The sequence below is a fragment of the Hemicordylus capensis genome, chromosome 4, assembly GCF_027244095.1.
Source record: "Hemicordylus capensis ecotype Gifberg chromosome 4, rHemCap1.1.pri, whole genome shotgun sequence".
NCBI lineage: Eukaryota > Metazoa > Chordata > Lepidosauria > Squamata > Cordylidae > Hemicordylus > Hemicordylus capensis.
The window spans coordinates 203,206,160-203,218,994 of record NC_069660.1 but is presented as its reverse complement, the minus strand read 5'-3'; the positions used below and the strand labels follow the sequence as shown (position 1 = coordinate 203,218,994).

Sequence of the window (12,835 nt, the reverse complement as noted above, 5' to 3'; positions counted from 1 at the left end):
TACTATACAGAGAACCATGTGTGTATTTGTGTCCGCGTGCATGCATGCGTGCTTTGGAGTCGCTGTATGAAGACACAAAAGGGGGGGGGGGTAATATTAACCAAGTATTTAGTTTCTCAAACCTTGAGTCTTTTATGTACATACCTTCTTGTTGTGGTCTGTGAGAAGCCACTGTAAGTTTATCACGAAGCACTGATGTTTGTTCAAGCAAGTTGTTCTCAGCTCTTGGCATGCAATTATGGGGAAAGTTCTAAATTGTGAAAAAGAATTCAAAATGCAATTATAAATTTATTACATTTGGACAGCAAAAAACAGTAAGCAATGTGCATGCAACATAGTCATATATAACTCATAATTTAGAGGGGAAACACATAGTTTTACTATGCAGCTGGAGATCTTTAGGGGATTATCAAACACATATTCAAGAGGTTTGAAATAGTACCATTCAAAATTCCTTAAAACTAGTTGACACTGGTGACTGTCCCTCCCAACTCTGCCATTTAGAGGGAATAAGCCAATAAAGATGAGGGACTCTGGCAGCCTTTAAATAAATTTCACTCTTTATTAGTACAAATGCTAAAGATGTAGAAAGCTGGCCAAGTCAAGAGTAGTGTTTCTGGGGAGGGCAGTAGAGAGAGAGTCAATGATCTCATCTTTGCATGTCAGAATTAGCAAGGATTTCAGACTAAAAAATGAAAGGGCATTTCCTGTTTGCAGACCAAAGAGAGATGTCAGCAGGAAAGATAACAGCAAGGAAATTGGGGCAGAAAGTCATGTAAAGCAGGGCTGCATATTTATCTTCATTTGACAGAGCTTCTAACACAGAATAAGAATCTCAGAAAGTTAGAGAAAACATCTAACTTTTTCACAATTACTTGTATAAACAGTTTTGTATACTGTAATTGTTTAGCTTGCTAGAAATGCAAAGACTGTATTACAGCTGGCAAAAGAGAACCTTTGTTAAGCAAATCCACACATTTTACAACCTGAGCCTAAACATGCTCAGTGGGCATCTGGTGGGCCACTGTGCGAAACAGGATACTGGACTAGATGGGCCTTGGGCCTGATCTAGCAGGGCTGTTCTTATGTTCTTATGCTTGCTCATAAAATTAAGTCCCACTGATTTCAATGGAGGTGAGTGAGTACTGGATTGCAAACTTAGAAGAGTATAATAAAGAGTCAATGTTTATAGTCAAGAAGTGTTATAACTGGAGGGAAATCTGCTGAATGTCACTTAGTTTTAATAAATTTGGAGGGCATTCTGAGAGCCCGCAAATGAATAATATATGCAAAAATGCTAGTTTTATCATGAATCCTGAACAGGACATGAAGTCTAGAGTATGGCTTTTCTAAACCTTGTAGGCTGGGAGTTTTAACATAGAAAAATGGTATTTGGTGAAGACGTTAGCCTCTAAGAACTGATACCACAAATGCACTGTTAGTGTTTAAAGCGCCACAGGACCCCTGCTTTTTAAAAAGCCCATGTTTCTTCATTTTTGTAGTACAATTTCTTGCACAGGGAATTACAACACACACCTTACTGGCCAAAAGCTATTTTACATTTATGTCCTGCTATTCTTCCAAGGAGCCCAGAACAGTGTACATGCTTATATTTTGCTTATATTTATCCTCACAACAACTTGTGAGGTACGTTGGGCTGAGAAATGTGACTGGCCTAGAGTCACCCCACTGAATTTCACGGCTGAACAGATTTTAACTCGGATCTCCCTGATCCTAGTCCAATACTCTAGCCACTACACCATTTTGCACAGCATGGACTTCCCATGAGAAAGTGTTTATATATAATTAGTAAAAGCTCAAATATTAAATATATTTGCAGGAAAATAAACAGTCTTAATCATTAAAGGGAAACTATCAAAGATAATAAAATCACAGATTAAGAGTAAAAAAAATGTATGTGTTCTTTAACTTAGTTAAATCTTCAGTATTTAACTTCATTCAGTTTGATGAAGCTATCTGTTATGAAAATGCCTACATTGCTTGTTGTATAATGGTGGGACTGATTTCACAGCTATGGAGCCATAGGGTGTGTGTGTGCGCTGGGAGCATAAGTGAGGGGGACAGTTTGTATGTTTAGAGCTGGTGGTCAAATCCATGTCAGCCTAGTAAGCCAAGCTGATATTAAGGGACTCTGGGTATCAATCAATTATAGCTCCAATGAAGTCTTATGGCATTTTTAAGAATAATTGTTCTTGTGTAGCATAACTTTAGATTCATCAGATTTAGAGTGAGATGTTTTGTTGCAACAGATTAACAGCTACTCCTTTAAAATCAAATGTTTATTAAAAGAAACTGATTTAAAATGTTCAAAGCCTCCTTTCAATCTTAAGGCTCAAACCCCTAAATTGAACTTTTCCAAGTATCAGGCAACAAAATTTGGCCCAGTAAAAGTATAACAGGCATCTAGAATGGTTTGATAGTAGTACTATGTTTCTTCATTTATTTCTAAATAAGGATTATAATTAGAACTAAATTAGGATAATTTTTAGAATTCTTCTAAATAATCTTGATTGCAGACTTGATGATTACTTCCAAGCAAGGAGCTTGCTCAAGTTCGTTTCGTGCATGTGTATAGGTACAGACTTTCCTCTTGGCATAAAGAAGAGTCAAAAGTCTTATCTATTTGCCAAACAACTGTGTACCTTATATAAACCTGTGCATACAAGCAGAATACTGAGTAGAGCTTTTTATATAAGATTATTAGCCCCTGGCTATTAGCACAGTGTTACCCAATCACAGTGCTCATTGACTAGCTCCGGAGTACACTGGGATGTAGCACAGGATTCTTCTTTACACCCTGTTTGTGCCTTGCAATATGGAAAGTGTGAACACTAGCACATGGCTGACAACTAGATCCAGCTGCCCACCAAGTCAACAAGTAGTTTAATGGGTCTCCAGCTGCTGATCCCTGCTCTAGTAATTATTATGTCACAAAAGAAAGTTCTTTTTGGAGTTGGGAAGAGGCCGGCATAAGAGGTAAAGATAGGGTAGCAAGAAGATTTCATTTATGACGTATGGGCTGAGCAAGGAGAGCCAGCCCAGCCTCCACGGAGGCGGAGACAGGCGGCGAACGAGCCGAAGGGGCTCTTAACGTGGGATGTCCTTACCCGACCCCCATGGCAGGTGAAACCGTCCAGCTCCTCTGCGTCCCGGCAGAGGGCCCTCCGCAGCCGCTCCAAGTGCTCCCTGAGAGTGACTCTCTGGTGGAAAGAGAAGGCGGGGTGCAAGGAAGCCATGGTGAACAGCAGCAGCAGCTCCTCCTGAGCCACTAGCCCCAGGCCCTCCTCCGCCCCGGGCCGGCTCGTGGCCTCCGATTCTTCTGCCACTGCCCCCGCAGGGCGTAGCGGGGCGAGGGGTCGGCAGCTTTGCAGGATGGCGTCCACATGGGGCAGGAGGCGATGGAGACGGCTGGCGGCTTCGCGGTTTTCCGACCCCAGGAGCGCCAGATAGACGATGAGCTTGGAACGCACAGCCGGGTCGCGAAAGTCGCTGCCGCCCAGCGGAGGAAGAAGAGGAGCAGCAGCGGGAGAGGGAGGAGGGGGTGGGGAGGCAGCAGCTGCGGTGCCCGGAGGAGAGGGAGGCGCCGCGATGAGAAGCTGCTGCGGCGGCGGCGGCGGGCCAGTCCCTGCGGGGCTGCCTCCCGCCGGGGCGGCGTCGAGGGCGGTGGCTGTCGCAGCAGCAGCACCGCCGCCGCCGCCGCCACCCACAGCGCCGTTGGCCTTGGCTTCGGAGTCCCGCAGGCAGTGGTAGTCCTTTCGGGCCAGCTCCTCCAGGCAGGAGCCCAGGAAGCGCAGCTCCAGCGGGTTGAGCAGGTCGAGCAGCCCTACGGCGAACTCCAGCCGCTGAGCCGAGCCCAGCGCCAGGCCGAACCACTCGTAGACCGCTTCGCGAGCGCCGCCGGCCGAGCAGCCGCATAGGCAACGCATCGGCGGCGGCGGACCACCACCACCACCCCCGCCGGGGGGAACCGCCGCCCCAGACCCGGCGGCCCCGCTTCGGCTCGTGTGACAGGCCAGGCCGCCCCCGCGACCCCCGCCGCGTCCTCTCAGGGCCACTCCAACGGTCGCTCCCTCCTCTTCCTCCTTAGGGCTCATCGCCTGCCGCTGCTGCTGCTGCTGCTTTACCGGCAGCTTCATCTTCAGCATCCTCGGGATGAAGGGAGGGAAGGAGGGCGGGCGGGCAGGAGCGGGGTGGGCTGCCGTCGTCAGGAGCAGCCGCCGTTCATCGCTGTCCTCCTCCTCCTCCTCCCGCCCTGCTTAAGGAGGACGCGCTAAAGCGGAGGGGGAAGGAGGAGGGGCGCCTTTGGCAACGGCACTCGCGGAAGGGATGGCGGCAGCTGCTCTGCTGAGGCAACGCGTGAGGGCCCGCGTGCCCCGGAGGCGGGTGGAGAGAAAAGGGCGCAGGCCGCGAGCACTGCTTTGACCGACGCGAACTAACTGAACGGGGGGGGGCGGGTTGCGGGAGGAGAGTGGAGAGGGCGGGATAGAAGCGGAATGCCCGGCACGGGCCAATCAGAAGATGGATTCGCAAAGTGCGTCACGTCGCGCCGTTCTAAAACGCGGCGACCACCCGACATTAGTGGTGAGCTTCTTGCCGGATGCTAGAGGAAATCTCCATGGAAAGACTGCTTTCTGACCTGACAATTAATTAAGGAAATTCCATCCAGTTGTTGCGACCCTTGGTGGTGATTGTTCGTCATGCTGCAACAATGAATAGTTAAGAATATTTATTCCAATCCACATTATAGTTTAAATTATAAAATATAAAGCTGGAAAACAAGTCAGCTAATAGTCACGACAGACGACCCCTTTCCAATATAACAATGCCAGGTTTAAGAGTGAGTCGATGATAATACAGTCGCTCTTCAAGTTATTCTCTGTGAAACAACTTACATTTGCAGCCTGATGCCATGCAGGGTTCCCCGGAAGTTAGTTTCCTTTTAATGCATTGAGCCTCTACTATGCCCAAGTTAGCAGCATACCCCAAGACGTGTGCTCATGGCTGCAGTGCTGTGTGCACACGGGGTTTCTAACGACCAAGCATGTCTTTTTATTTCACAATGCTGCATAGGCACAACATAAATGTGTCCTGTCATGAGGGGATGCTGTGCTTCTTTTACAGAAATGGTCTTTTAAAAGCTCTCTCTTATCAAATGGCCCCTAATGCAGTGACCGCTAATGTTTAGTCAGTTTGCAAAGATAGCCCAAGACATTATTGTGCTTGAGGCAAACTATCCCAAATGGCACCCTGCCATAGTGGTAACAAAATAATGATAAACAACAATAGACTATTTGTTGTGCTTCACTAGTGCCCCGTAATCTGTTGCCAGGGCCCAAATGATTTACTTAATGGAAGGGGCAATGTTGCCAGGAAGGTTGATGAGGGAAAACTTTTTGTCTGTGGGTCATTTTACCAGTCGCAAAAAATATAATGCACATAACACAGTCTTATGGGCATTTACTTATGTGTGAACCCTATAAACACTATGGGCTTCCTTCTGAGTCAATGTGCATTGGATTGTGCTCTTCCCCCCCCCCCATTAGGGTAAATGCTAAAACATCCCTTATCCACGATTTAATTGTGGATGAGCATGCTGACCTGGTATGTGTGATGGAGACCTGGTTGGATGACGTGGGTGGGGTTGGTCTCTCTCAGCTGAGCTCTGTCTTCCAGGTTTCCTTATCCTGCAGCAGCCCCGCCTGGAAGGTCAGGGAAGGGCATTGTGGTCATCTATCAAGAGACCTTTCCCATTTCCAGGTTCCCGATCTCAGAATTTCAAGTGTTTGTCCTTGAGGGTGAGCTTCCAAGATAGGCTGGGGATTCTGCTGGTGTACTGACCACTGTTCCATCTAAGATGCGTGCACCTTCCCCCAGGCTCCCGTGCAGAAGTTTCGCCGCCACTGCCCAACCTCTCTCCCCTGGCTGGGAAGCACTGCCCCATTTCTCCATCTCCCCAGCCCAGTCGCCGCCTCTGCGTGCCATCTCCTCTCTTCCTGGCCGGGCCTTCTCCTTTTCCAGTTCCAGCTGGCAGTGGGGAGGGAGGCAGGTGGTGTGTGGCAGCCAGAAGAGGACGGGAGGCGGTGGCAGGAGGGGGATGGAGGGAGTAGGACGGGAGGTGGCGACAGCAGGAAGAGGATGATGGAGGGGGGAGGATTTATTTAAGTGGGTATCAGCCCTACAAATCATGAAAAGATCAATTTCCATGTAGCTGCTCAATATTACTTAGTATTTTCACAGCACTCAAAAAATATTGCTACAAAGAATCCTGCACAGTTGCTGAACCTACATTTCTCTGTGAGACCCTTTGGAACAATGCCCGAAGGAACACTGCACATCTGAACTGTGTATTTGCTTTCTCTGTATTAGCTTTCCTTTTTGCAGGACTGCTGATTCAGTATTCATTTATTGTTCTGCAGGTTACTTATGCTGCCATCTCAAGTTATATGACTTTTTAATGGGTGTTTTAACTTAAATCAGTTTCAGATCGCCAAGTGTTAACTAATTGATACAATATTGATTTTTGAGTAACAATTTCAGAGTGATCAGACACAAGTCTTACATTTAACTTAAAATAACAACTCTGTTCTAGAGTTTACTAGAAGGAAAATGTTAATGACCATGGAAGGAAATGGTACAGATTATATTTTTAACATAGTCATCCTTCTTAGTTTGTTTCTGGTGCAATTCAAGGTGCTATTTATTAATTTTACAGCTTTAAATAGTTTGGGACGAAAGTACCTAAAGGATTGCCTTTCTCCGTATAAGATGGCCCATCCTCTAAGAGAATCAGGTAAGGTAGGCCTTCTTGAATGTTCTACTGCCTTTAGAGGTACAATAGGCAGCAACAAGTGAGAGGACCTTTTCCATGTAAACACCTTGTATGTGGCACACATTGCTATTGGAAGTTAGAATCATCCCTTTTGTGAACCATTTGCTACTGGTTCTTGAAACTATTCCAGCAAGCATTTTAATTGGTTATGCTGCTCCATGTTATCCCATGTTTGAGTATTGATGTATTGTTTGTTGATGCATTATTGCTTTATTAATTTGTTATTTTTATTGTTTGCAATTTGATTGTTAGCTGCTTTGGACATCTCTGATGAAGAGAAAAAGCAAAGTATAAATATTTTAAATAAATTGGGGGGGGGGCATTTGTCGTGAAAAGTTAAATTTTAAACATATAACCAACAGGAAGAAAAGCATTACCCAACAAGACAACTGAGCTACAACTTAAAAGGGGGGGGGTACATGGAAGTGAGAGTTATTGCATTATAGCACAATCAGAAGGAATATATACATCTGTATTTGAATGAAATGGCGGGGGGGGGAGGATGGGAAGTGGCAGTGGTGGCTCCCCCTGGCGCAGAATGTTGTGGGGGTCGGCTAAAAATTTTTGTGCAACACGCTGTGTGCACCACATTCTTTCAGTGTATGTATCTGTGTGTGCTAGTGTGATGTGTGCAACCTATTATTACTAAATTCCAAACCCTGCTGAAAGGTCCATATTAGAAAAATAGTTATTTAAGTATAGTAAGAATGGTTTCCGATCTTCTTTAAAACATTCCAGGTTTTCATCCCTTATCAGTACTGTACGTTTTGCCATCTCAGCATATTCCAAAATTTTTATCAACCAATCTTCTTTTGAGGGTATTTCATTGTCCTTCCATTTCTGCGCATATACTATTCTGGCCGCCGTGGTTGCATACATAAAAAATGTTAAATTTCTTCTGGAAAACTCTCCATGTGTTATTCCCCGCAGGAAGGATTCTGCCTTCTTAGGAAATGTCATTTAAAAAATTTTCTTCAACTCATTATATATCATATCCCAAAAGGCCTTTACCTTCCCGCAAGACCACCGCATATGAAAAAAAGTTCCTTCACAATGTCCACGTTTCCAACATTTGTTTGGAACATTTTTATACATTAATGCTAATTTTTTGGGTGTCAAATACCACCTGTACATCATCTTACAATAATTTTCTTTTAAAGTATAATATGCTGTGAACTTTAAATCCGTTTTCCATAATTTTTCCCAAGCTGCCATATCTATATTATGACCCACATCTTGAGCCCATTTTATCATAGTCGTTTTAACCACTTCATCTCTTGTCTCCTCCAAAAGCAACAACTTATACATCGTAGAAACTAATTTTTCATCATTTTCACACAGCTCCTTCTCAAATCTCGACATTTGATCCTCAAATCCAACTTTAAGATCCTTCTTATAGATTTCATTTAACTGATGGTACTGAAACCAGTTACTAACCAAATTTTGTACTTCGATTAGGTTTTTTAATTTACAGCCCTTTTTTTGGAAACATGACAAATAGGTACCCCATTCTGATTGCATATTTGTCTCTTTACGTGCTAAAGCTTCAGTCGAGGATAGCCATAATGGAGTTTTAGATTCCAACCATGTTTTATATTTTACCCACACTCTCATTAGACTCCTTCTTACATAGTGATTAAGAAAATCTTTATGTACTTTACTTTTATTGTACCACAAATATGAATGCCATCCAAACCTTCTATCGAATCCTTCCAGATCAAGTATTCTGGGATTTCTTAATGTTATCCATTTTTTAACCACGTCAAACAAACAGCATCAAAATACAACCTTAAATCGGGCAGGGTAAGACCGCCTCTTTCTTTAGCATCTGTTAAATTTTTAAATTTAATGCTTGGTCTTTTCCCTTGCCAAACAAATTTGGTTATATCCTTTTACCATTGCTTGAAACTAGTTAACATGTTAATTATAGGAATAGTCTGGAAAAGAAACAACATTTTAGGTAAAACATTCATCTTCACAACTGAAATTCTTCCCATTAAAGATAAGTTCATTCTAGTCCATCTTTGCAAGTCAGTTTTTACTGTATTCTATATTTTGATATAATTATTTAAAAACAACAAAGAGTTTTTGTTTGTCAACCAGACACCCAAATATTTAATTTTCTTCTCCACTTTCAGTTCACTTATTTCAAAAAAATCTATCATTAGATTTCTGGTCCTTATTTTTTGTCAACACTTTCATTTTAGTCTTATTAGTCATATTTATATAAAACCCGGCCAGTTGGCCAAATTGTTCTTTCAGTGTATGTATCTGTGTGTGCTAGTGTGATGTACACACACTGACTTGATACTGCCATCCACAATAGAACTCTTTCCACTCACTGATAGTGGAAATTAGAGGGAACACTGGTACCACCTCGCTGCACTTCAGACTCCCTATCTGAGCTGGCAGGGGTGGAGGTGGCTTTGGGTTCCCCCAAGCTTATTGTCTTGGGGAATTTCAATGTCCATGCTAAGGCCCCTCTAGTAGGAGCAGCTCAGGATTTCATGGCAACCATGGGCCAATCTCAGCTGGTATCTGGCCCTACTCATATGGTAGGACATACTCTGGATCTGGTTTTTGCTGACCAGAGAATAAATGATCCGGAGGTGGGGGAGTTTGAGATAACTCCCTTGTCATGGACAGTTCATCATCTGGTGGGGTTTAGTTTAACTGCTCCGTCTGCACTCTGAAGGGGTGGTAGACCGATTAGAATGGGCCATCCCTGGAGGCTTATGGATCCGCTCAATTTCCAGACAGTCCTTGGGGAGTTTCCAATGTCTAGAGCAGGTGACTCTGTCAAGGCCCTGGTGAATCTCTGAAATTGAGAGACAGCCTGGTCTGTTGACACAGTTGCTCCTAAACGCCCTCTCCGGCTTGGTGGAGCCCATTCTGCTCCTTGGTTTTTCTTGGAGCGTAGGGCGATGAAACAACTTGGGCAACAGCTGGAATGACGCTGGAGGAAGAGTCATGATGAATCCGACTGAACACGGACTAGAGCCCATTTTAGGGACTACTTGGTGGCAGTGGAGGCAGCGAAGAAACACTTTTTCTCCACCTCCATTGCATCTGCTCAGTGCAGACCAGTGGAGCTGTTCTGTGTAGCAAAGACATTGCTGCACACATCCCCCCAGGGTGGAATAATCTACAGCCCATTGTGATCAGTCTGCATGTCACTTTGCAGATAAAGTCGCTCGCATCCATGCTAATTTGGACTTCAGAGTTTCCGGCAGACATGCCTCAGGTACCATCTGGTCCTGTTGTGTTGGATTATTTTTGGTTAATGCAGCCTGAGTATGTGGTCAAGAACCTGGGGAGTGTGCAGGTGACATCGTGCGATCTTGACCCTTGCCCTTCATGGCTAATAAAAGCTGCCAGAGAGAGTACAGGCAGATAGTTGGAGGTGATTATTAATGCTTCATTAAGGGAGGGTAGGATGCCATCGTGCCTCAAGGAGGTGATGGGAAGACCATTATTTTAAAAAGCCCTCCTTTGATCCCTCCAACCCAGACAACTATAGACCTGTCTCCAACCTTCCCCTTTTGGACAAGGTGATAGAGTGTGTGGTGTCCCAGCTGCAGAGGGTCTTAGATGATATGGATTATCTAGACCCTTTTCAATCTGGCTTCCACCTGGATATGGGACTGAGACTACCTTGGTTGCTCTAGTGGATGACCTACGCCGGGAACTAGACAGGGGGAGTGTGTCCCTGTTGGTTCTGCTGGACCGCTCAGCAGCATTCGATACCATCGACCATGGTATCCTTCTGGACCACCTCTCGAGTATGGGAATTGGAAGTACTGCTTTGAAGTGGCTCCGGTCCTTTCTTGGGGGGAGGATCCAGAAGGTGGTGCTGGGGGACTATTGCTCGGCTCCGTGGCCATTGGCCTATGGGATCCCGCAGGGTTCGGTTTTGTCTCCCATGCTGTTTAACATCTACATGAAACTGCTGGGAGAGGTCATCCGGGGACTTGGACTGAGTTGTCAGCAATATGCAGATGACACTCAGCAGTATCTCCCCTTGTCACATGATCCTATGGAGGCAGTAGATGTCCTGAATTGTGGGCTGGAGGCTGTGATGGGTTGGATGTGGGCTAACAAACTGAGACTGAATCCAGACAAGACAGAGGTAGTGTTGGTTAGTAAGAGAGCCAATTGGATGAGGAGATTCTGCTGGTTCTGGATGAGGTTGCCCTACTCTTGAAGGAGCAAGTACGCAGCTTGGGGGTATTGCTGGACCCAGCTCTGCTTTTGGAAGCTCAGGTGGAGGCAGTGGCCAGGGGTGCCTTTGCACAGCTTCAGCTAGTGCACCAGCTGTTCCCTTTCTTGAGAAGGCAGATCTGGCCACAGTTACCCATGCCTTAGTCATGCCATGGCTGGATTACTGTAATGCGCTCTACATGGGGCTGCCCTTGAAGAATATTCAGAACCTGCAGTTAGTGCAAAATGCAGCAGCTAGGATTTTATCTGTAGCTGCATGCTGGGATCACATCACATCCATTTTGAAAGAGCTACACTGGCAGCCAATTTGTTTCCTGGTCCAATTCAGGGTGCTGGTTTTGACATTTAAAGCCCTTAATGGTTTGGGCCCTGGATACCTGAGGAACATCCTGCTCCCAAGGGTTGCTGCCCACTTGACAAGGTCATATGAGGGGGCTCTGCTCGGGGTGCCAACAATAAGGAAGGCTTGGCTGTCGTGCACGTGGGACAGGGCCTTCTCTGTTGCTGCCCACAGACTCTGAAATGCTCTCTCCGTGGCTATTCGCTCCTTGGTCTCCATCACAGTTTTTAGAAAGCATGTGAAATCTGGGCTTTTTACCCAGGCTTTTATATGATTGTCTCTGCTGTTTCTGCTTTGTATTTTGTATGGTTATATTGTGATTGTGTTTTAAATCTTCTTAGCCAGATCTATGTTTTTATATTCTAGCTTAATATTTTAATTAAGTAATTTTTATAGTCTTGCTTTGTTTTTTCTGTGTGCCTTGAGATTGCTTTAATTAAAAGCAGTATACAAATTTTACAATAAATACAATAAAATAAATTACTGTAATAGCATTATTCCCAGATGCATGCTATGACGGGCAACAAAGAGAAGAAGGCATTCCTCTATTTCTCATGTTTCTCCCACAAGGAAAACATCTTCAATCAGACCCTGCTTTTAGAAAACCCATACCAAGCAGAGTTGTGTGCTGTGTAATAGTTATACTTCGCTATGCTTCGTGTCTCATTTTCTGGGACCAACATAGCAACCAGTTACATTCCTAAGCATTATCCCACTTCCACTGAAACCAAGGGCTTTAACTTACACAGAAGCATGTCTAGGATCAGGATATTAGTCTGCAGCATCAAAATGGCAGACAAGACTCTTAGGACAATCCCAGGCAGTGAGACTCAGAATCAAGTCTCACTGTTTCAGTGGAGCTTATTTCCAGAAGCATGCACAGAATTGCAGCCGAAGGTGAATTTAATTGAACAGAATTGAAACTGAGGGTGTTTACTTTTGCATAGGCTTTCATAGGCACACTCTCCTGTCTCATCACAACCTTTGATCTGCTACACTAATAGTTATTTAGCCTGGAGTTCAAGGACTGCTGCACCAAACCAATGTCACTCACAGCCCATTCTGTGGCACAGGTACTGCAGATCAACCCAGAACATCTTACTGACATAGTAAACCTGGGTTAGTGTTGCCATAGCAACAGTAGCCAGGTGTTACATGGTGCCACACCCATTTCCTATACACTTGTGCATCCAGCATTTGAAGTATTGTTCAGGATGCTAGGGAAAACCCTTTTCTTATTACACTCAACACTATTAGTCAGGGCAGCAGTCATCTACTTGCCTGGCAGAGTGAGCGCAGAATTAGTAGCACCAAGACCTGCAAGCATGCATAACTGGATCAGGTCGAGAACATGCAGTATCACCTTAAGATGCCCCAGAAAAGAGCAAACAAATAGAAAAATTTCTCTTCTTTTTGAAACAAAA

General features: G+C 44.9%; 1 protein-coding gene across 2 annotated transcripts in view; it reads right to left on the bottom strand.

Annotated features, from left to right (window-relative positions):
* ZCCHC2 (zinc finger CCHC-type containing 2) overlaps window positions 1–4,473 on the bottom strand; it is a 42,656-nt gene extending 38,183 nt beyond the window's left edge. Inside the window, exons 1-2 of one of the 2 annotated variants that reach the window (XM_053313550.1) lie at window positions 3,129–4,473; window positions 145–250 (exon numbers count right to left, since the gene is read on the bottom strand). In XM_053313550.1, coding sequence (XP_053169525.1) covers window positions 145–250; window positions 3,129–4,166 — 1,144 coding nt within the window. In that variant the 5' untranslated portion in view covers window positions 4,167–4,473. Of the gene's footprint in view, window positions 1–144; window positions 251–2,663; window positions 2,683–3,128 lie in introns of those variants that run through there. The other variant, XM_053313551.1, reaches the window with a different exon arrangement.
* Between the last annotated feature and the right edge of the window lie 8,362 nt (window positions 4,474–12,835).